We start from the raw sequence: 21514 nt of genomic DNA on the forward strand, positions 1-21514 counted from the left end.
TTTAGCAATGTTGAATATGGGTGCCAGTGCCATCACCCTGCTTCAATGAGGTAGAGGAAATCCAAAGTTGGCTGTTTGCTTTGGGGAAGAGATATGTTGTCATTGATGCATCTAGGTACTAAGAAACCCATTGGAACATGCCATTGTTGGATATATCTTTGTTAGATTCCATAACTGCTTCTATCTGATTCACACACAAAAGTAATAGCATGAGGTTTGGTGGTGTAGTGGTTAAGAGCAAGTAGACTCGAATCTGCAGAATTGGGCTTGATTCCCCATTCTTCCACACGAGTGGTGGCCTCCTATTTAGTGAATCGGAACATTCCTGCTGGGTGACCTTGGGCTAGTCACAGTTCTCTCAGAACTCTCCCAGCCCCACCTACCTCACAAGATGTCTGTTGTGGGGAGAGGAAGGGAAGGAGTTTGTAAGCCACTTTGAGGCTCCTTATGGTTGAGGAAAGTAAAGTATAAATCCTAACCCTTCTCCTCCTCCTTTAATCTTTTGGTGCTCTTAGCCAGCCAGGTAGGTCTCAAGATAAAAAGAAAGGTGATTGTGAGCTACTTTGAGACTCTTGAAAGATAGAAAAAAGTGGGGTATGAAAACCAACTTTTCTGCTTCTTCACTTTTGTTTTCGACTTGTCATCAGCACTTTGTTTGTTCATTTCTTTCAGGCAGCTGGTTTGAATTTACCCCACATGAAGTTGGCGTTCCTGGCCTTGGAGCATATGTAGACCTCAGATACTTTGGGAGTGTTTTTGAAAATTGTCAACTGAAAGAAAGGAAGGAGGAGAAAGACGTCTGCTATCTGCAGGGTACATCTGATGCATTTTGCTTCGGGACAGCCTGGTGTTCTGAGCATGCCAAACCAGGGCAGGTTTGGGCAAGATATCCAACAACAATATTTGCATGATCAGCCCAGATGCATGTGGAATGCATCTGCTTGGGAGCATTAATGGACATGAAAATAACATTCAGCTTGGATCCAACTAAATTCACTGCCAGTAAAAAGGAAGCGAGGGGTTCCTTTTTGACAACTCTAAAGGGCTCTGCTGGTGATCCTGTGATGTGCCTAGATCAAGGTCATGTAGGATGGGGCTGTAGTAAAGTAGAGGACTGGACAGGATTGAATGAAAATGCTGGAAGCTGGATTCCACCCTACATCTATAACATGCATGTTGTAGCAAAGTTTTGGGGCTTAGATATGACTTGAGCTTTCTGTCCATATCACTAGTTGGGGTTTATTTTTCCCACTTTAGACACCGTCCGAATGCCTTTTTAAAGTACAAAATTGGCTTTGCTCAGTCACGCATAGGTCTAAGTTATTTATAATGATAACTGATGGTTTGGATCCAGCTAGTTTTTACACAAGATGTCTCGGACACGGTAAATTTGTGTCAAATTTGGTAAATCAGACATGGTAAATGTATGTCTTTTCTTCATGCTGTCGGGTGAACTACAAGACTATTCATGCCATTTCTTCCTTGTTCACAGGTTTATGGGGAAGTGCTCTTGGCAGTGAGCGAGAAATTTATGAGTCTATAAAAGGTACTGCTTTTCTGTAGCCAAGGCCAGAATTGGAGGGTATGGGACAATGTCAATGTCAGCCAGAATGGATTCCTAGAAGCAGTTTACCTCATCATGTATATAAAACAGTTTCTCATATGGTTTGGGGGATAATTCTTATATGACACCACATAGAAAACATAAGTTCCCTTACATGTGAATGTATTTCTGTTTCCAGATTCCTTAGGGTTATTCCCAAATCAGGACAGAACAAGAGATGGAGATACTTGGGGTAAATCATTAAGACTTTTAATATCTTCCCTCTGTCATCCAAATCTGTTCCCTCTACTCTATTTGGGTAATGATGGAGCTTTTCTCTAATGCTGGAATTCTTCCTCCAGTGGAAAATATGTGTTCAACTCATGGAAGGTCCCCTATAGTAGAGGAAGTCTTCTTGCATCATAGGAAGGCTCTATTGCAGACCTCTGCTCTATTGTTACTTGAAGAAAAGCTTTGGATCCAACCTGCTGGTCTACGTCTTATACATATTATGAGGAACTGAGTTCATTGCACTATTCAGATTGCATTAAAAAGCACCAGAAAGTTGGGATCTAGCCATAGGACACTGGTATGGCTCTCAACAACTTTTGGCGGATTGATGACTGATGAGATCACTAGAACTTACACCTTGATTTCAGTATTTTGTTGATAGAATTATGATGTTTAGATGTGTTGACAAAGACTAGTATTTGTCATCCTCTTTCCTGCTGTTTTTCACTTCCAAGATTTCCAGGTTGTGAGCACATTTTACCAGGCTTATCAGTGTATTGTGGAGCTACATCTGCGTGTAGTGGATGGAAAAGAAGTGGATGCACTTTTTGACCGCCTTGAAAAACTCCTGAACAGTAAGTGGACTTGGGGCACACGTTTGCTTTGGGAAGGGTGGTGGTGGTAGAAAAAAATGTACCCTAATCTGAACCCATTACTAAACATCCAACTGTCTCCAAACGGCAGTGTTTGCATGGGCTGTCGTTAGTCTTACTATTAGTGGAATGGTGGACAACACATCTTAGAGCTTTTCCTTCTGTGCAATCCCTCTTATGGCATGAGTAATCTCTTCCAGTCCATTTAATGGTTAGTCTGCCACCTTTATTTGAAACAATCAGCATGTCATCAAGTATTATAGGACACGAGTCAGCTGCACTTCATTGGCATGCTCAATTAGATCTTGAGTCAGACCATCAGTCAACGGAGCTCTGAACTGTCTGCACTGATTTACATTGGCTCTTAGGGCTCTCGGGTAGAGAAAAGTCTATCCCATTGATCGTTTCTACCAGTGATGCTTTCAAGAGATACCATCTTCTGCTTGCAAAGCAGGTGCAGTAGCATAAAGCCAGAGCCTACTGGTTTTGGAAGTTTCACAAACTGTATTTTTCCCCCGTGTATCAGCATATTATGTACTTTCATATTATCTCATTGCTGGTCTTCCAAAATTAGAATCTTTCCTGTCATTGTTCAGATTTTTGATAATCATTAGAACCTGTTTTTAACATAGGTCTCCCATGAAAAAGAATGGATCATTTATAGTCGTTTCTCCACTTAGAATGACCTGTGTAGTGTTTTTCTCCTGTGTGGCTTGTTTTACTCCATAGCAAGTAGAAAGGGACAGCTGAGATGTTACTTACCTGAGATACCATCTGGACTAGGGCTAGTCTGAATGTCAGATGAAATTCATGTATTCCCCCTTCCCTTTAACTTTTCTGCCTTTGTTCCCTTGTGAGACCTAGTTTTTGTATTCTGCCTTAATCCACTGTATCTGTTCATATTTTATTTAGCACCCAAGACCACTAAAAGCTATGAAATGGTTCGAACGATGCGTAAGGCCTGGCCTTCTTCAGATGAAATAAAAAGAAAGAATTACTGTATTGGACTGGGCAAAGCTTTGGAAGAGGATTTTGGAAGCAAGTACCACACTGTCCCTATATTTTCCTCTTGAATCAGCTCTTTTCTAACATCACTAAGTTGTCTTAGTGGCGCCTTTATTTAAAGTGATTTAAGCCAGTCAGCTCTCTTTCTTAAGTCTTGATTTATTTATGTATTTTCGAGGGGTAGCATTTCGCATATTTTTATTCCTTAAATGTTTCTTCTCTAAGTATCAGAAGACCCAGGGCTGGCTGTAAATTAAGGCAGACCCATTAAGTGTTATGGGGGGTGGGGGGTGACAGCCCCTTTTCCTATTCATCTGCCTGCCACCAGCCTCCTGTGCTCCCTGTCCATTGCTCGTGTCCCATCGCCACTGTCTCCTTTGCCTCTTGCCCCCGGCACTGGAGCAGTGAATCATCCTTGATCGATCTCCTCCCAGCATCTTTCAAAACAGTAGAACACACCATATATGTGCCATGTATTTTCCTGAAGTCTCATGACATTTGGGTGTTGTGTGGTTTCCGGGCTCTATGGCCGTGTTCTAGCAGCATTCTCTCCTGACGTTTCGCCTGCATCTGTGGCTGGCATCTTCAGAGGATCATGACATTGTTTCTTCTTGGGCAGCCAGACAATGGCTGAACTTCATATTGCCTATATGGTGCTTCAGGTGAATTAGTAAATAGCATTCACACAGAGAGGATCACCCCACCCCCAATGTTTTCAACATCAAATTGTCTTGAGAAGATGATTAAGGAAAGAAGAGAGAGGAGTCACACAGCCTCCTATTTTGAATCACAAAGTATTTTTCAAGCTATGTTGAAGGGAATGTAATGCCGAGTGTTTGCAACTGAAACGTTAGGGTCCTTGGCTAAAACAAGCAAGAGTGGTGTGACTCCAAAACAGACTGTTGAGCGCCATATCATTTTATTCATTTCATTTTACTGGTAAAATAATGCTAAAAAAATGAGATATGCATACTATTTTCAGTGTTTCATATGTCTCACTTTCTTTTACTTTTTTTTCTTTATGAAATCAAAGTATTGGACAAGATTCTAGGCAAACCCTTGGAAGTCATTAAAGGTAGGTTCATTAACACTGACATGACCACCATATTCTCTTTCCATAACTTTCCTGATATGGTGAATTGCGTATTTGTGGAGGAGAGCCCTTACAGGTGGCTAACAATTAAATCCTCAAATAGTCAATATAAAAATCAAAAATCAATATAATCATTAAAATTAGTCCAAGAACAACAAAACAAAACCAGCATACAAATGGCCACAGACCAGAAGACCAGACAGAAAACTGGACTTGGATCTGGGTATCCTTGAGTCATGTCCCTATTTACAATTTCTTATTTTTTTCCCCTTTAAGATAAAGTCGTGGACAAGGTTGTGGAGAAACCTTTGGAAGTAATGAAAGGTAGGTTGTTGTTAATAACATTATCTCCATGATTGCTTTTCTATATTTTTGGTGGATAGAAATACTTGGACCTGTGTGTCCTGGCTTGTAGTCCCTCATTCATTCATTCATTCATTCATTCATTCATTCATTCATTCATTCATTCATTCATTCATTCATTCATTCATTCATTCATTCATTCATTCATTCATTCATTCATTCATTCATTCATTCATTCATTCATTTTGTCTTTAAGATAGCAAAGTACTGGACAAGGTTGCGAAGAAACCCCTGGAAACAATGAAAGGCAAGTTGCTGAAACTGACATGCTCATATCGAATTTTGATTTCTTTGATGAATAGAAGATTGGACTTGGATTGGGTAGAACTGTGTTCAAGTCTTTTTTTCTCAATTTCTTTTTTTCCCCTCTTTAAGATAAAGCCGTGGACAAACCTATGGAAGTAATGAAAGGTAAGTTACTGAAATTAGCATGTTCATATTGACTTTTCATTCCCAAGTGCTCCCAAGTGTTACCGATCGAATTCCGAATCATTTTCAAGGTGTTGGTGTTAACCTTTAAGGCCTTTACTGTGACCTGGGACTGGCCTCCCGTTACCCTCGCGTGGACCCGTCTGCCTACCCCATATGCCCTATCCCAGAATTAGGCCTCATCGCGTTCAGCGAGAGGCCAACTCTACTGAGTGATCCCTAGCTCCCCTCGATGATAATGGTGGGCTGGCAGCTCTCCACCCGGGCCAGAGCCTTTACAGCTCTGGCCCCCCCTGCCTGAATAAGGCACGCTCTTCCCATCAGCTGTCCGGGCCCTCACCGGGGATCTTGCTGAAGTCTCCACTTAGGGGCCTGTAAGACTGAGCGCTGTTCCACCGGGTCCCTTTGGGAGACCAGCCCGTTGATAAGTGGGCCCCCTCCTCCCTCTTCTCCCTCCGTTTACTTATGACATCATGGGAGATCCTACACACACCTTCCAATTGGGGTTTATGGGAGGAGATTAGGAGAGGGCGCCATCCTGAGTTAATTAATGCTGCATTTTAAATAGGGAAGGGTTTATTTTTATTCTTATTAGAGCTGTTTTAATCTATATTTATTGTATTTAAAATGTTGTTGTGCTCTATCCATGTTGTACACCGCCCTGAGCCCTTCGGGGGAGGGCGGTTTATAAACCCAAATAATAAATAAATAAATAAATAAATAAATAAATAATTGGACTTTGATTTGGATGTCCTGTATTCTAATCCCTCTTTTCAGTTTCTTATTTTTTTCCCTCTTAGATAAAGTCGTGGACAAGCCTAAGGAAGTAATGAAAGGTACTGGTAAGTTACTGAAATTAGCATGTTTGGGTTGACTTTTCATTTCCTTGAATTGGACTTGGGTTTGGATGTCCTGTACTCTAGTCCTTCTTTTCAGTTTCTTCCTCCCCCTTCCTTTAAGGTAAACAACTTGGCAAAATTGTGAAAACACCTGTGGAAGCAGTTAAAAGTAAGTTCCTGAAATTAATATTTGCCTTTTCATCGGTTGGGTTTGGTTGTCCTAGATTTCCACCCCTGTTTGGCCATAAACTCAATGTGCCTTGAAGAAAATTTCATTCAGCTTAGAACCCCACCCAGGAAAGGGGGCAAATGCACCAGTGGGAGTGGTGCAGGGCTGTACCAGTGGATATACCCTCCCCAGGGCACCTGCCCCCATGGAGGGGTGAATGTGGCATTGTGCGGTCACTGCAACCGTCCTGAGCAGTTGGATGTAATGAAGATGCCACATCAGCATCTCTGTGCCCCTGCTGCCACCAGCATTGTGGAGGCAAGCTGGGGGCATGACTAGGGAGGATCGACATCAGTCAGTTTCCTCCTGGCCATTGACCCCATTGAGCTGGTGGCCAGGGCTGTAAACTTACACCACAAAAACATGTAAGTCTATTAAGCTCAATTGGGGTTTCCCAGTGGCGAGGAGGCTTTTTTGCCTTTTTTAGTTGTCTAATCCCCATCATTGAACTGAAAATAACATGAACTGAAAAAAAACATGTGTATTTCAGATGTCTGCTGATGCATAACAAAGATGCTTCAAATGATTTGCACAGCCAAAATAACAACCATGGGACTTTCAATCTACCTTTCAAAATAGTCTGATCTTTCTTCTTTTTGGCTGATTCTGCATTGGCCAAAAACAGCAGTGTGAAAACGATGTGAAAATGGTGTAAAAGGATTTAAAACTGTGTAAAAGGGTTTATACTGTTTTCACACCATTTTCACACCACTGTTTTTGGCCCATGTGGAATCAGCCTTTGATATGACTGTTTTAAAGCTCCAGGAACACGATGCAATTTTCTGGGAGACTCTCTTTCTGCATCATTGCGGATAGGAGTTGATTCAAGGTTCTGATTGAGCTAAAATGCCCTTGTTGCTGAGCTGTGTCAACCCAAGAATTTAGTTACTGGAATAGAACTTGGAGAAAGAGGCTTATCACCTCATGGTCCAGTTAGTATGCAAACTACGGCTGATTCCGCATGGGCCAAAAACAGCAGTGTGAAAATGGTGTGAAAACAGTATAAACCCTTTTACATTGGCCCCTTCCGCACACGCAAAATAATGCGTTTTCAAACCACTTTCACAACTGTTTGCTAGTGGATTTTGCTATTCCGCACAGCTTCAAAGAGCACTGAAAGCAGTTTGAAAGTGCATTATTCTGCATGTGCGGAATGAGCCATTGTTTTAAACCCTTTTACACCATTTTCACACCATTTTCACACTGCTGTTTTTGGCCCATGCGGAATCAGCCTAGGATCAACAAAAGAGGTTATAGTTTTGGCCAGGTTGGGAATGCCCAGATTGCTGCTGTCAGTGGCCTGCTTTAGCTGTAACCCATTCTTCGAAAGTACGTAAGAGAAATGGTTTGATGATGTGGATCACTCATTTAATTAACAAAGGCCCCTTCCGCACATGCAAAATAATGTGTTTTCAAACCACTTTCACAACTGTTTGCAAGTGGATTTTACCATTCCGCACAGCTTCAAAGAGCACTGAAAGCAGTTTGAAAGTGCATTATTCTGCTCGTGCGGAATGAGCCAAACTTTAGCTCATGAAGAAGGCAGCAAGTTGGCTTTCATACTCCACTTTTCTCTACCTTTAAGGAGTCTCAAAGTGGCTTACAATCCCCTTGCCCTGCCCACAGCAGAGAGCTTGTGAGGTAGGTGAGAGAGTTTTGAAAGAACTGTGATTGGCCCAAGGTTCCTAGAGAGGGGTGGGCAATCAAATCTGGTTCTCTAGATTAGAGTCCGCTGTTCATGCAGAGCAGTAGAGAATCAAACCCGCATCTTCAGATTAGAGTCTGCCACTCTTAACCAGTACATCACCACACCCATGCATTGTGTCTTCATTGTGGATGTAGTAGAATAAATGAATTGCCCTATGCTCCTGCTTGTTGAAAAGGAGTGGTGCCCTGTGAAGCTAGATCACATTATTTGTGTTTCCCAATGCAGATGGCAGCCAAGTGATTCCAAATCCGATCATTCCTGGAAGAAAGCCAGTTGGTCAGCTGGACCCGAGGGGAAAACCTCCATCAGAGGGGCTAGCAGAAGGTTAGAGTGCTACAGGACATTACTGTAATACCTTCAATGGGGTTATGCAGCAGATGTGTATGCAAAATAGTAGCCTTCAATTTGTTCTTCTGGGTTTTCCAGGCTGTGTGGCCGTGGTCTGGTAGTTTTAGCTCATAATGTTTTGCCCACATTTATGACTGGCACCTTCAGAGACATATCACAGTGAGGTGTGTTTTTATGCACGGCACATACAGCAAGGAGTGGTTTGTGTGGTGCGGTATCTGTTTTGTTCACCTCACCGATGGGAGAGGGGATGAAATGCCTTTGCATGTGTGTGTGGAGTTCATTTGCAGTCTCATTTGCAATTGTGTTAGTATATTCATTTGCAGCTGCCTCTGAATGTGTCCTGGTGGTCTGAATGCTTGTGACTTATCTCTGAAACCAGACTGAGGTGAAGCAGTGGGGTGGTGAGGAGCCCGTGCTATCTAGAGGAATGTTGAATGGTGTTTGAAAAGATTTATGAATGTAGATTCTCATCTTCTTATGAAGCACATGAGGTAACTCTGAGCTAGTCACTATTACACATAGGCCCCTTCCACACATGTAGAATAACGCACATTCAATCCACTTCCACAATTGTTTGAAAGTTGATTTTGCAATTCCGCACAGTAAAATCCAGCTTCAAAAGTGCATTGAAAGTGGATTGAAAGTGCATTATTCTGCATGTGCAGACGGGGCCATAGTTGCAGTGGAGATAATATGGGGGATAGTCACACATACTGCCCTGGGCTCCTTAGAGGAAGGGTGGCATTAAAAAGCATAGACCCAAAGACAAACAACTGTGTTTCTGATGAAGGAAACTTTGATTCATGAAAACTGATACCCTGGAAATCTTGTTAGTCTTTAAGGTGTGACTCGACTACAATATAACAAGATTACTCACCTGAAACAATATTTCTTCCCATAATATCTTGGGCATGCAGAGGGTTACCTTTCAGAAGCTGAAACCCAATTTGGGGCTGTAGACTTCCTGCTTGCTCCTGATTTCCAGGAAATTCTCTTTTCTCATTCAGATGGCTGCCAAGCATTCTACCGTGTTCTGCTTTCTCAATGGATTCAGAAGCTAGACCCTACTTCAATAACAGCCTTTTGACGTGGGACAGTGGGGGGACCAACAACAACTTCCTGTATAAATGCGGTGAGCTTCCTGTGTTTACTTCTATGCAGAGGCGTAGCTCCAAGGGGACGGGGGGCATGATGCACTGGGCACGAGCCCCTGTGGGGGGTGTGGCCGAGGAGGCAATGGAGGGGGCATTCCAGGGCGGGATGGGGGCGGAGGATGCACCAGTGCACCGGGCACTTTCCCCCCTTTCTACACCTCTGCTTCTATGGATATTGTACTCCTGGGCTGGAGGTGGATGTTCTATCTGTCCTGGGGTTTTTCGTTCTCTGTGTCATTGCATTTATTAAAACAGTGATACCCTGCCTTTCCCTTTGTGGCTCAAGGTACCTGATTATAACTGATTCAATTAACCACAAACACTGAGCACACCATGAACTTGGCTTGCATTGAATTAGACCCATCAATATCACTATTGCCGACTCAGATTGGTTTTCCAGGGTCTCTGGACGAGATCTTTCACATCACCAGCTGCTGGATCCTTTCATGGGCGATGCCAGAGGTTGAGCTTGGGACTTTCTGCATGCCAAAAAGATGTGACAGCACTGACCAGCCCCTCCCAAATTCTTTTCAGAGACATTCTACATAAAATTCCTTCCGTTCAAAAATCACAGTAGATATCCCTCCCCAACAGTGTGGCCTTGTGGCACTAAAATTTCACCTTCTAAAGGAGCCTCTTCCATAGAATGGGGAACACTATAGAAAAGCAGTATGTTCATGCAATTTCATAACACATCTTTGTTTCCCTTAATATTGTTAGCCGCTGTTAATTCTCCTGATCTGACTGAAGAACCGGTCCTCAATCTGATAGATGCCGGTTTGGCCATCAACTCTGCTTACCCACTTATTTTTGTACCCCTGAGAGGGAATGTCAAGCTGATCCTCTCTTTTTTGATTTCAGCTCTGGGGATCGCTTTTGAGGTAAGTCAAGATGAGGAAAGAACAGGTATCAGGGATGCTATCCAAATGCTCTCTTACTCCCCTACTGGCTTTAACTCCCCCCAATTTTTTTGGGGTGATTTTGTTTCCTTGCATGGATCACACGAAAGGAGTGTTTTCATGGAGGAGCTGTAGTTGAAGATATGCAGACACACATAAGAGACCCAGCCACTTGAGGATTCCCATGGAAAGCATTAGGACTGTGGAAGGTATTCACCATTCATTGAGAAGCATTACAGAATGTATTTTGTTCACCCCAAACCAATTGTCCCTAAGTTTTAATTTTTTATGGGAAAGGAAGAAGTGTTTGAATTTATACCCTACCTGTCTCTCCTGTAAGGAGTCTCAATTCATCTTACAAACTCCTTCCTTTACTCTCTCCACAACAGGCACCCTGTGAGGTAGGTGAGGCTGAGAGAGTTCTGAAAGAACTGTGACTGGCCCAATGTCACTCAGCAGTCTTTATGTGTAGCAGTTTGAAAATAAATTCAGTTCACCATGTAAGAGCCTGTCGCTCATGTCGAAGAAGAGGGAATCAAACCAGTTTAAAGTCTGTTGCTCATAAACACTACACCATGCTGGCTCTTAACCACTACACCACACCGAGGGACACAACAAAGTGCAGACTTGTTCTGTTCATGTCCCCTTCTGACATTATGTTAGTGTTAGGCACCACAGTATCTCCAGAGTAGGATTTTTCAGAATGTCTCCACTCTTTCGGTAGAGGGAACTAATGGTATGCATCGTGGCCTGCTACATAACCTTGAACTGACATACTTTAAGAAGCATGAGGATGGAACCATCGAACATCTTCTGCTATTTTAGGAAGAGTCCCTAAGTGCAGCATAAAACGTAGCTTAACTCAGTGATGCGTGGATTTAGTCGTTCCCTCATGAAACTGAAGCGCTCCCCCTCTTTTTGGTTCATTCAGACCCTCAAAAAAACTATTGACTACTGTCAGAAAAACAGGATCCTATTTCCCAAGATAAATGAAGAAGAACTGAAAGATACAGAGAATCCGGCCGACTGTTACATCTTCCCAGGCTTATATAACGGGGCCTGACTATCATGCATTTCCCACTATTCAACAGAGTCAACTACAGAGGTAATTTTTGAACAGGAACACATGGGGAAATGACCCAAGATTAGATTCGTTGGTTGTCTTGTTTACAGAGAAGAAGAAGAAGAGCTTGGATTTATACCCCACTTTCTCGGTCGTGAGGGAGTCTCAGCAGCTGCGACAATCACCTTCCCTTCCTCCCTCAACAAAAGACATCTTGTGGAAGCAGGATGGGGCTGAGAGAATTAGAGAGAAGTGTGGCAGTCCAAAGTCACCCAGCAGGCATCATGTTCATGGGGAAGCAACCTGTTCTCCTCACACTAGAGTCCTATCTTTAATGACTATACCACACCAAGTTAACAGGTTTCTAATTGTTTTCTAATAAATATTTCCCATGTTCAATTTTTATTTGCTAATTCATTTATTTTGATTTAGTAGGCCACCCTTCCTTTATGACTCAGGGTGACTTTGCAATTGAAAACAACTATTTCTGGTGTGTCAACTCATGACACTTAAATCAATTCCTAGCTAAGGGGAAAAGGAAAGTAAGGGACAAAGGAATAGGGCCAGGCAAGGGACTAGGCTGTGGAGGCCATCTTTGTTGGAAATATCAAGAGCTACCTCAACTGCAGCACTAGCAGAATAGCACTGTCTTACAGAACTGTGAGAAGTCCCACAGGGTCTCCGCTCTCATTTGACAGATCTTATTTTCTCTCCCTGTAGTTCTTATTTTTTGCTCTATGTCCCTCCCACCCACTGTCCACTTCAGCCCGTTGGAATCTAACAAACTGTTGTTGTTGTTTTTATTCCTGCTATAATGACCAGTCATTTGCTCCCAAGTTCTTCTTCCATTTGTTTTAGTAGTTTTAGAGCAGCAGCTCCACTTTACACTACTATTCAAATTGCTAAGTGGAGCTCACCCCAGGAAATTGTTTTTAGGGACCACCTGGTCAAGTTTCCATCTGCTGCGCACTACTGTCGCCACTAGCTGGGTCCCCCGCACTCCCCACTACAGGGGCGGTGACAACACAGCTGCCCCGGACACTGCCACTCTGCCCTCAGCACGCATCATTTCTGGCGCCTCAAAACGGCTTTGATGACCCTTCACAAGAGACTGGGTCGGGAAGCCCGAGCCAGAAATGACGTGCGCTGAGAGTAGCCCACAGCAAAGGGAGGTCATGGTAAGTGGGGAAACAACCTTTATTTAAGAAGGTTGAATGTGTGAGATCCACAGTAATCCAAAATGACTTTACATTCCCATTTTCAGGAAAAATTGCAGAATACCATAAACTGTATTCTACCTTCAAGAGAAACTACACCCGTGAAGAAACAGAAAAACTCATCAATGCAGCCAAGAGAAATGTTGTCAACGTTCAGCAAAAGATTGTGGAAGAGATCAAGCGTACTGTGGGTTCGCAACGCACTTGAGCAATGTGGTAAACAATTGCTTAAAAGCTGGTTTGTATAATAAGGGGGGGGTTATTTTATGGGGTTTTTTAAAAAACAAAGCAAACTTCCATTCATCTTCTGTGTGGTTCAGTTTCAAACATTCATTCAACAATCATAGTCAAATGGAGTTTCCATAATCACAGAGGGGGAAAAAATGTAACAATATCTCTGACCCCCTGATTCATGAATTGTCACAGGAACACTTCTATACTGTGTTATATGTAAAATATACACAACAGAGTGTCTTGTCACCTATCCCTCAGTTCCGCTCCATTTCACTGACTTTATACACTGTAGTTTGGGTTAGATACACCATCTGTTGCCATGCATTTTCTAAGTAACACCAAGTGCATTTTATTTGTATGTGTTGGACATCACAACATCTTTTCCAAAGCTCTCCAGTGAGAGGAAAAACTCAGCGAAGAAGGAACAAATCAAGGTCACTGATATGCAAATGATTTTTATACCTTTTTGAGTATGTCTCTGTAGGCAGAGCCAGCTGTGTTCATACCCAGCAATCATTGCTCTGGGGCTCCTCTTCATTGGTTGTCATCATAAATTTTCCTAAGACCCAACATAATAATATTTCCTATGAGGTTTGGAGAATTCTATGTTGGTAACTTTTATGGATAAAGGGCACATTTCCTTCAAGGAGTAGAACAAGAGACTCACTAGCACTTATGTGGGTTTTTTAATGAAAGGGCTAATTCCATAACTGATACATGATAGAATCCTGAGGAATTCTGATATCAAGGCAGGATTTCTACATTCTTTCTTTTAGCAGTTGCAGAGGAAAAGTAAACTTGACAGATTTGATATATCCCAGGGATTCTGGCTATGACACTAAGCAGATAGTTATCTGGGATATTATGAAACCTCTCTGGAAGTTCTTTTTAATCTCAAACTCAGTTACCTTAGTCTAGCTAGGGGCACCATGCACCTGGGAACAATCTTCAGCATGTATTTTGCCAGATGGATGTGGAACCCACAAGCACAAACTAGCCCCGGCGAGTGCTTCTCTCCTGAAATCTAATAGTTAAGGTTGTACCAGCGTGGCGTAGTAGTTAAGAGTGGCAGACTCTAATGTGGAGAGCTGGATTTGATTCCCCACTCCTCCACATGAACCAGATTTGTTTCCACGCTGCTGCATGTAAAGCCTGCTGGGTGATCTTGGGCTAGTCACAGTTCTCTCAGAACTCTGTCATCCCCACCTACTTCACAAGGTGTCTGTGGTGGGGAGAGGAAAGGTAGGAGGGTGTAAGCCACTTTGAGACACCTTACAGTTGAGAAAAGTGGGGTATAAATTCAAACATTTCTTCTTTTTAAAAAATGCTAACATTCTTCCAATCACTTGTCCAGGGAGTGGGGCACTACATTCTTTCTAGTCACTCTCAACACCAAACAACAGACCCCCCAGGATTTTACCTAGTTGGAAAGATCAGCAACTGTGCAGTATAGTCCATTAGTCCCTGAGGTGCTTTAGCACATATTGGTTGCTATCAAAAGTAATGGAGGCCTGTTATGTCTCTCCGACTCAAAACAGTGGCTGAACATTTCAAAGTAGCAAGCAAGGGTACAAGGAAAAGAGTATTAAAACCACTGTGTAAATATAGAATTTCAGGGGGAAATTGATGAGTTTAAACTTTCACAACAACCTTTAGGGCTTAGGGAGACTGGTCAAGAACAACAGTGACATCTACAGGATAATTATTTGCTGCATCATCACTATCAAAATTTATATGTCAATCTGGAATTTGTATCAAGGATCATCCCCAAAAAATCAGGATTGGTGATCATCGTGATTTAAACCAGTTACAGATGCAAAATAAATGAGTTGTCAATTAAATATGACGGAGGCAGGATTTTTGTTCTTCTGAGAAAAAATGGTGATCCATTTTAGTAGCATATATGATGATGAAGTTGCATTAACTGGCAAAACCGGTGTTGAGATCATTATGAACCATGGCCAGAGTACGTTGATATCTCTTTCTTTTTTACCGATCCCTCCCAAATCTAGGAAATTCTGTTCCTTTAGATTAAGCATGCCTTTCCTATTAGCTTGTGGGTCTACCGATGAGATATTATTTCATCCATCTCTTTTCCCACCTGTAAGACAATATTTACTTAATATACACCTGTAAATGTCCCTTTGAAATATAATAACATTACAAAGTATTGTATTTAAAACTTTTGTATTCAGTAAAAGCATTCTCTCAATGTTTCCTTTTGTTTGATTTCAATCCATTGCACTTAGGTATAAAGTACAATCACCCTTTGATATAATAATGCTTATCAAGGAAATCCATCAGTCAAGCACCTTTATCTAACAAAATACAAAACAAATTATCCAATGTTAGTAAGCAGAGCAAGATACAAGGCCTTTCCCACTTACCTTCAAGGCGCTACTACCGGGTCCAGCGGCACTCCCTAATTACAGGGCGGGCGATTAACGCAGCCATCAGCTGTCAGCTGTTAGTAACTCTCAGCTGCCAAGATCATCATTCCCTGGCTTGGAGAAAACTGCTACCTTTTGATGACCACACCTGTGCTCTGGCGAGATGCCTGAGTCGGGAAGCCGAGGCCAAGACCTCAGAAAACACGCTGCAGTGAGGTAGCAGGCAGCCAGGCGATTGGTAGAGGGAAAAGTGGGGAAAGGCCCAGCAATGCCATCTGGAAACAGAGGGAGAACCCCATGGAGGTTTATTCTGAGTCAAAGAACTATCCACAATTTTGTGAGCCATCGCTTGAATGCGCTTCGGACACCCCTACTTTGTGCAGTAGCCCTGCATATTATCTTCTGGAGGACTACATACACTTTGAAATACTATGCTGAAATCTCTTCATTTTGTGCTCTGATTACTGACTGAAAGTCATTCATAGGAACTTTTAAGATACTTTCCTTGGTTTCACGTGGAATCTGCTTGGTCATCATTTAATTTCACATCTAATATGAGCTTCTATTTCTGTTTTCCTAGTTCAATGTGGCATGTTGCTAACATTGGAGGATTGGTTTGTGTTTCATTAGAGAAGGTGCTGTATTTGTTGGATTTCCTGCTAAGCATGATTTCTGACTCAAGGCTACTTGGAAAACAGGCTCAGATGTTCTACCATCCAAAAATGCAAAAGGCAAATAAACATGAATTTCGCCAACCTCTCATTTCTCCAGTGGCACCTTTATTAAACAGTATCTGAATGCTACATAAAGAGCTCCAGATGGCTTGTCCAATCGCAGGCTCACAATTCTTTTGTCATGCGTACCTTCATACCCGCACCTGATTTGAAGAAAAGGAGAATCAATTCTATAACTCTTGATTATTACAAACATTTTTAATGGTCAGAATAACCATTAGGGTCACAGGTCACTTTTAGGTCCGTTTACTTTTTGTTCATATCTGTCTTGAGCATTTATGATCTGCTTATTTTCTTTGCTAACTTCCCCATTTTCTAAAGTTATGGTATTTTACTCCACTAATATGTTAGATACGGCTTTGTGTCACTTATAATAAAAAAGGGCATTTTAATACCATATTTTTGAGAGCTCCTCTATTTTTTTAAATAAAAAGAAAACGAAAGAATAATGAAGGGAGTTGAGAAGGATCACAATGAATATGAATATGCACACATACCATTTACTGAAGTCAGGGGAAAAAATTAATTAGAATGAAAAATATTTAGAAAAAACACAAAATCTGTTTTGAAAAAGGAGTGTAACGATAAGGTTTATAGAATCACAGAATCATAGAACAGAGTTCTATGGAAGTGGCCATTCCCCTACTTGACAGAGAATCAGTCTAAAGCATCTCTGACAAGTGTTTTTCCAGTTGCTGCTTAAAGACTGCTAGTGAGGGGGAAACTAGTGGCAGCAGGTGGAGGCTAGAAGGGATGGCATGCAAGGGAAGAGGAGGGAGGGAGAAGAGGGGGTGAGGGGTGGCATGCATGGGGAGGGGAGGGAGGGGGCCCAGCATCTGGACATGGCCCACCCACCCTAGCAGAGAGAGGGGGAGGAGTGGCATGCAAGGGAAGAGGAGGGAGAGGAGAGGGGGAGGGGTGGCATGCAAGGGAGGGGAGGGAGGGGGTCCAGCATCTGGACATGGCCCACCCACCCTAGCAGAGAGAGGGAGAGGAGTGGCATGCAAGGGAAGGGGAGGGAGAGGAGAGGGTGAGGGGTGGCATGCAAGGGAGGTGAGGGAGGGGGTCCAGCATCTGGACATGGCCCACCCACCCTAGCAGAGGGAGAGGGGGAGGGAGGGGGAGGGGTGGCATGCAAGGGAAGAGGAGGAAGGGAAAAGAGGGGATGAGGGGTGGCATGCAAAGAGAGGAGGGAGGGTGGCATTCAAGAGAGGTGTTACTATGGTATTGTGGGTTTTCGGGTTGTATGGCCATGTTCTAGTAGCATTTTCTCCTGACATTTCACCTGCATCTGTGGCTGGCATCTTGAGAGGATCCTCTGAAGATACCAGCCACAGAAGCAGATGAAACACCAGGAGAAAATGCTACTGGAACACGGCCATATAACCCAGAAAACCCACAACATTCTAGTGATTCCAGCCATGAAAGCCTTTGACAACTCTTACTATGATAGCTTTTTTCTTACTATCCAGACGTAACCTTTCTGTTTATAATTTAAGCCCATTATTGCATGTCCTATCCTCTGCTACCAACAGGAACAGCTCTCTGCCCTTCTCTTCTATAGAAAGTCTCCCTTCCATACGCACACGCAGCACACAATCGGTTTTCAAACCACTTTCACAACTGTTTGCAAGTTGATTTTGCCATTCTGCACAGCTTCACAGAGGGACTGAAAGCAGTTTGAAAGTGCATTATTCTGCATGTGCTTGAGGAATGAGCCTAAGTGTCAAATACTTAAAGAGGAGCAATCATGTCCTCCCTCAACCACCTCTTTCTCCAGATCGTAAACATTCCCAAGTCCCTCCAGCCTTTCCTCTTATAGGGGTTTGACATAAACTGGTGAAGCAATTATTACTGATTCTTACTAAGCTCAATGAAAAAATATGCTGACATTGTCTGTCTGTCTGTCTGTCTGTCTGTCTGAATGGATATGGGTACAGCACAACACAAAATATTTATTTTAAAGACAAAAATGCCAGGCTCCCAAGGATTTATCCCCAGTGCCCTTGAATATGTAAAACTATCATTTTTGGGGGTTTAAAAAATATGGGAGAGAAATCAATGATAAATACTTGTCAGGATTGTAAACATTTATCTCCTCCAGGAAATCACTGTCACTTAGGAAAGCACCGTCTCCCGATTTGTCCATAATCTTCCAAAGCATTCCCATCTGTGATCCAAGGAAAGCTGCCACACGGTCCTTATTGGGTCCAGCAGAAACATCAACAACAATATTAGTGATCCGGTTCCTGGAATGAAAATATGGCAGTTTAAAAACCTACATTACATGTCATATGCTTTGTGATTCTATTGCTGGACTTATGATTTTTTTAAGCAATTTTAGAAACGAAATATAGCCATTCATATAAATACACCATTTTCTTGTTAGGCTTGATGAAAAGACTCATATCAAATAGGTCATTGTGGGCTTTTCAGGCTGTGTGGCTGTGGTCTGGTAAATTCCATCCTCAGCTAATTCGTAGCCTGACTCCCCAGCCTCCGTCGCTGGTGCTGGCCGTTGGTAAGTGGGGTGCAGGGAGGCATAGAGAAGGGGGGCAGGGGGGAAGAGGTGAAGGGAACCAGTTAGGCACCATTTAGGCCTCAAATGCCTCTGTTTGTGTTAGCTGAGTATATCAACCCCCTGAATAAATGTGATATCATCTATAAAATTATGTACACCCCTCAGCATTCCTGAGTGTGGATTAAGAACATCTCAAATAGAATTGTTCTCAATACAGATAGTTGGGACCTCACAAATTTCTTATTTCCTATTCCCAGTTTTTAGACAACTGATTGTGGGGGCAAAGGTGGTTGAAACATTTATACAAGTTCAAAGTATCAAAGGCAAACTACAAATATAGAAAAGGAGCAAATAAGAGGCCTCTACAACAAAAAAAAGATATTTACTTGACCGTTGTCCTCAGAAACCATGGGTGAGACCCTGTTGATAATATGCCTCCATCCATGAGATGATGCTTTGCCATAAACTCAAGGATGTTATCTGCAAATCCTTAGAGGGTTTATTACTGTTGCAAAGGGTCTAGCGCCAGCAATATAAACCAGGCTGGCCTGAAATGAAAAAGTAAGGGATGAGGAATTACTTCATGTTTGGTTACAGGTATTATAGATACAGTTCCTCACAAGCTCAAGTTGTCTTCAAAAAAGATGATGAGTTGGTTCTTAATAGCTTTAATGCTGGTTGGACAGAAATCAAGAGTGCCCCCTTGACCACCCAAGGAGGCTTTGACAAAGATTGTGGAAAATGGTTTTCATCGAAACACCGGGTGTAAGTGTTACTATGCAGAGGTGAGCAGCACGGCGGCAAAAGTTGAATGGGGCAGCCAGCTCTGAGGCCGAGTTGCAGGGAGCTGCAACGATTGGCCCGGAAGCTGCAAGCAAGCTGGAACAGCAGAGCGCTTATACGCTAATGCCTCGGTAGCCCGCCTTCTTGGCTAGCCGAGGCTCAAGAGAGACGGAACCAACGGCACCCTCCCTAGTTACAATTGTTAATGGTTGACATACGTTAAAATGGTTGCCTTATTGTTATACTTGTACTTTTGTCGCAGCCAAGCGTAGCTGGCAACGGAATTGCAACGATCTGTGGGGAGAATGCCGTTGGGTGGCCAGTCTTCCAGTACGGTTGGTGCCCTTAAGGAAGGGCCGCCTGGGGTGGGCAGGCCGGTAAGCAAGCCGGGTAGGCTTAGCTGGTGGCCCGCCACCCCAGCAGGGGAAGTGCTGACACCAAGGGTATCCACCCCGGTGGCTCCCCTGCTTCCTGCCAATGCCCCAATAGGGATTGGGGACAGCATGCCTCGGTCAGCAATGGTGCTGACCTGCTGATGTTAAAGGAACTGGCTTTGTCTCCAAAGCTCTTGAGTGCGTTATGTTTGTTAATTAATGTCTGGGCTGTGGCTCCAGATCTATATTTCCAATTCCTCGTTAGTTTATTTGGGAAGGGTTTACACCATCTGCAACTCCAACTGAATGAATGAAAGTCATTTGGGCTGTGGGATGCAGCAAACAAGAGAATTGGGTAAAACGTAGTGGAAAAAACTGGCAGGATCCAACACTATTGTTTCCCTACCACCTTTTCTGCAGGTGAAAGATGGAAGAGGTGGCCTTTTTTGATTACTGAAAAGGTGAGATCGAATGGAAACAAAAACCCTGACTTTGTCCAACCTTATCAAAACAAACATAAAAAGCAAAGCAAGAAAATTAGTTCTAGTAGGGGAATTTAATACTCATGAAATCTGTTCGCAGATCAATACTGAAAAATCACTTGCAAATGTTACATTGTGTATAATTTATGTGGCAGATTATATTCTATTATTACTGGGACCACTTTAAGTCAGATTGTCTGCCAAGTAATATGTATTCTCTAAAATGATAAACTAATTAAAAAAAAGATTTTAAAAGAGAAAATGGGCAAAAAGAAAACAAAATGGAATTCAACAAAAAATGTTGTTTTGAGTATGTTTTAAATGGTTAAAAAAAGTGGCCCTAGAAGTTGGAATAGGCCTCCTGGGAATGCGTCAGGAGGAATCGTTCCTTTAACCTAGCTTCTGTACATTTTGAATTTCTGTTTATTTCCCCATATCCCATTAGAAAGGAAAGCATCTTGCTTTTAAAAAACCTTATGGGCCTCACCATAAGTCAGCTGTGACTTGGAGTGGCACTTCAACCAGTGGTGGGATTCAAATAATTTTAACTAAATGTTCAGTTCTGGTGGTGGGATTCAAATAATTTTAACAACTGGTTGTATACAAGCATCATTTTAACAACCTGAATTGAAATGGGCGGTGCTTAATGAGTTGAATCCCACCACTTGACTTTTAACCTAGCATCTCCATTTGAAATTTATTTATTTCCATATCCCATTTCCTTAGTGGGATGTGGAATGGAATAGTATCAGCTTCTGATCGTGACTTTGCTCCTAAAAGGAAAGGAAAGCATTTGCCTTAAAACCTTTATGGTATAGGTGTCAACTGCGGGTTTCTCCAGATATCTTCATCAATCCTATTATCATCCCCCCCCTGCCACAGCATCGCGGCTGGTAGAGGGGATGATGGGAACTGTAGTCCATAACATCTGGAGGGCCGCGAGTTTGATACCTGTGCCTTATGGGGTCACCATAAGTCAGCTGTGACTTGGTGGCAATTTACCCACACATTTCCCTTGTCTTCTCTTATGGGTATCTGGATTTTCAGTGGTTTCCTTTCTGTTCCATCACCAGAAGAAGAATCCTTGCATATGACCTTATGAATCATCACCTTATTAAGACCTTCTTCGGAAGGTTAATGCCCTTGTATTGCCAGGTGATTTGGATGCAATGAATCACCTATTCAAGCCGAATCCCAGCCTATTCAGGTGTATTCTGGC

At 42.6% G+C, this 21514-nt stretch overlaps 1 protein-coding gene across 1 annotated transcript in view; it reads left to right on the top strand.

The window, feature by feature from the left end:
• The window catches only part of LOC125444036, a 100962-nt gene that overhangs the window by 9429 nt on the left and 70019 nt on the right, over positions 1 to 21514 (top strand). Inside the window, exons 6-17 of the mRNA XM_048516475.1 lie at positions 673 to 813; positions 1493 to 1546; positions 1743 to 1796; positions 2290 to 2409; positions 3340 to 3465; positions 4466 to 4507; positions 4802 to 4849; positions 5085 to 5135; positions 5264 to 5299; positions 6118 to 6159; positions 6278 to 6325; positions 8319 to 8417. Coding sequence (XP_048372432.1) covers positions 673 to 813; positions 1493 to 1546; positions 1743 to 1796; positions 2290 to 2409; positions 3340 to 3465; positions 4466 to 4507; positions 4802 to 4849; positions 5085 to 5135; positions 5264 to 5299; positions 6118 to 6159; positions 6278 to 6325; positions 8319 to 8417 — 861 coding nt within the window. The remainder of the gene's footprint in view (positions 1 to 672; positions 814 to 1492; positions 1547 to 1742; positions 1797 to 2289; positions 2410 to 3339; positions 3466 to 4465; positions 4508 to 4801; positions 4850 to 5084; positions 5136 to 5263; positions 5300 to 6117; positions 6160 to 6277; positions 6326 to 8318; positions 8418 to 21514) is intronic.

This window comes from Sphaerodactylus townsendi, linkage group LG15, assembly GCF_021028975.2.
Source record: "Sphaerodactylus townsendi isolate TG3544 linkage group LG15, MPM_Stown_v2.3, whole genome shotgun sequence".
In the NCBI taxonomy this organism is placed as follows: domain Eukaryota; kingdom Metazoa; phylum Chordata; class Lepidosauria; order Squamata; family Sphaerodactylidae; genus Sphaerodactylus; species Sphaerodactylus townsendi.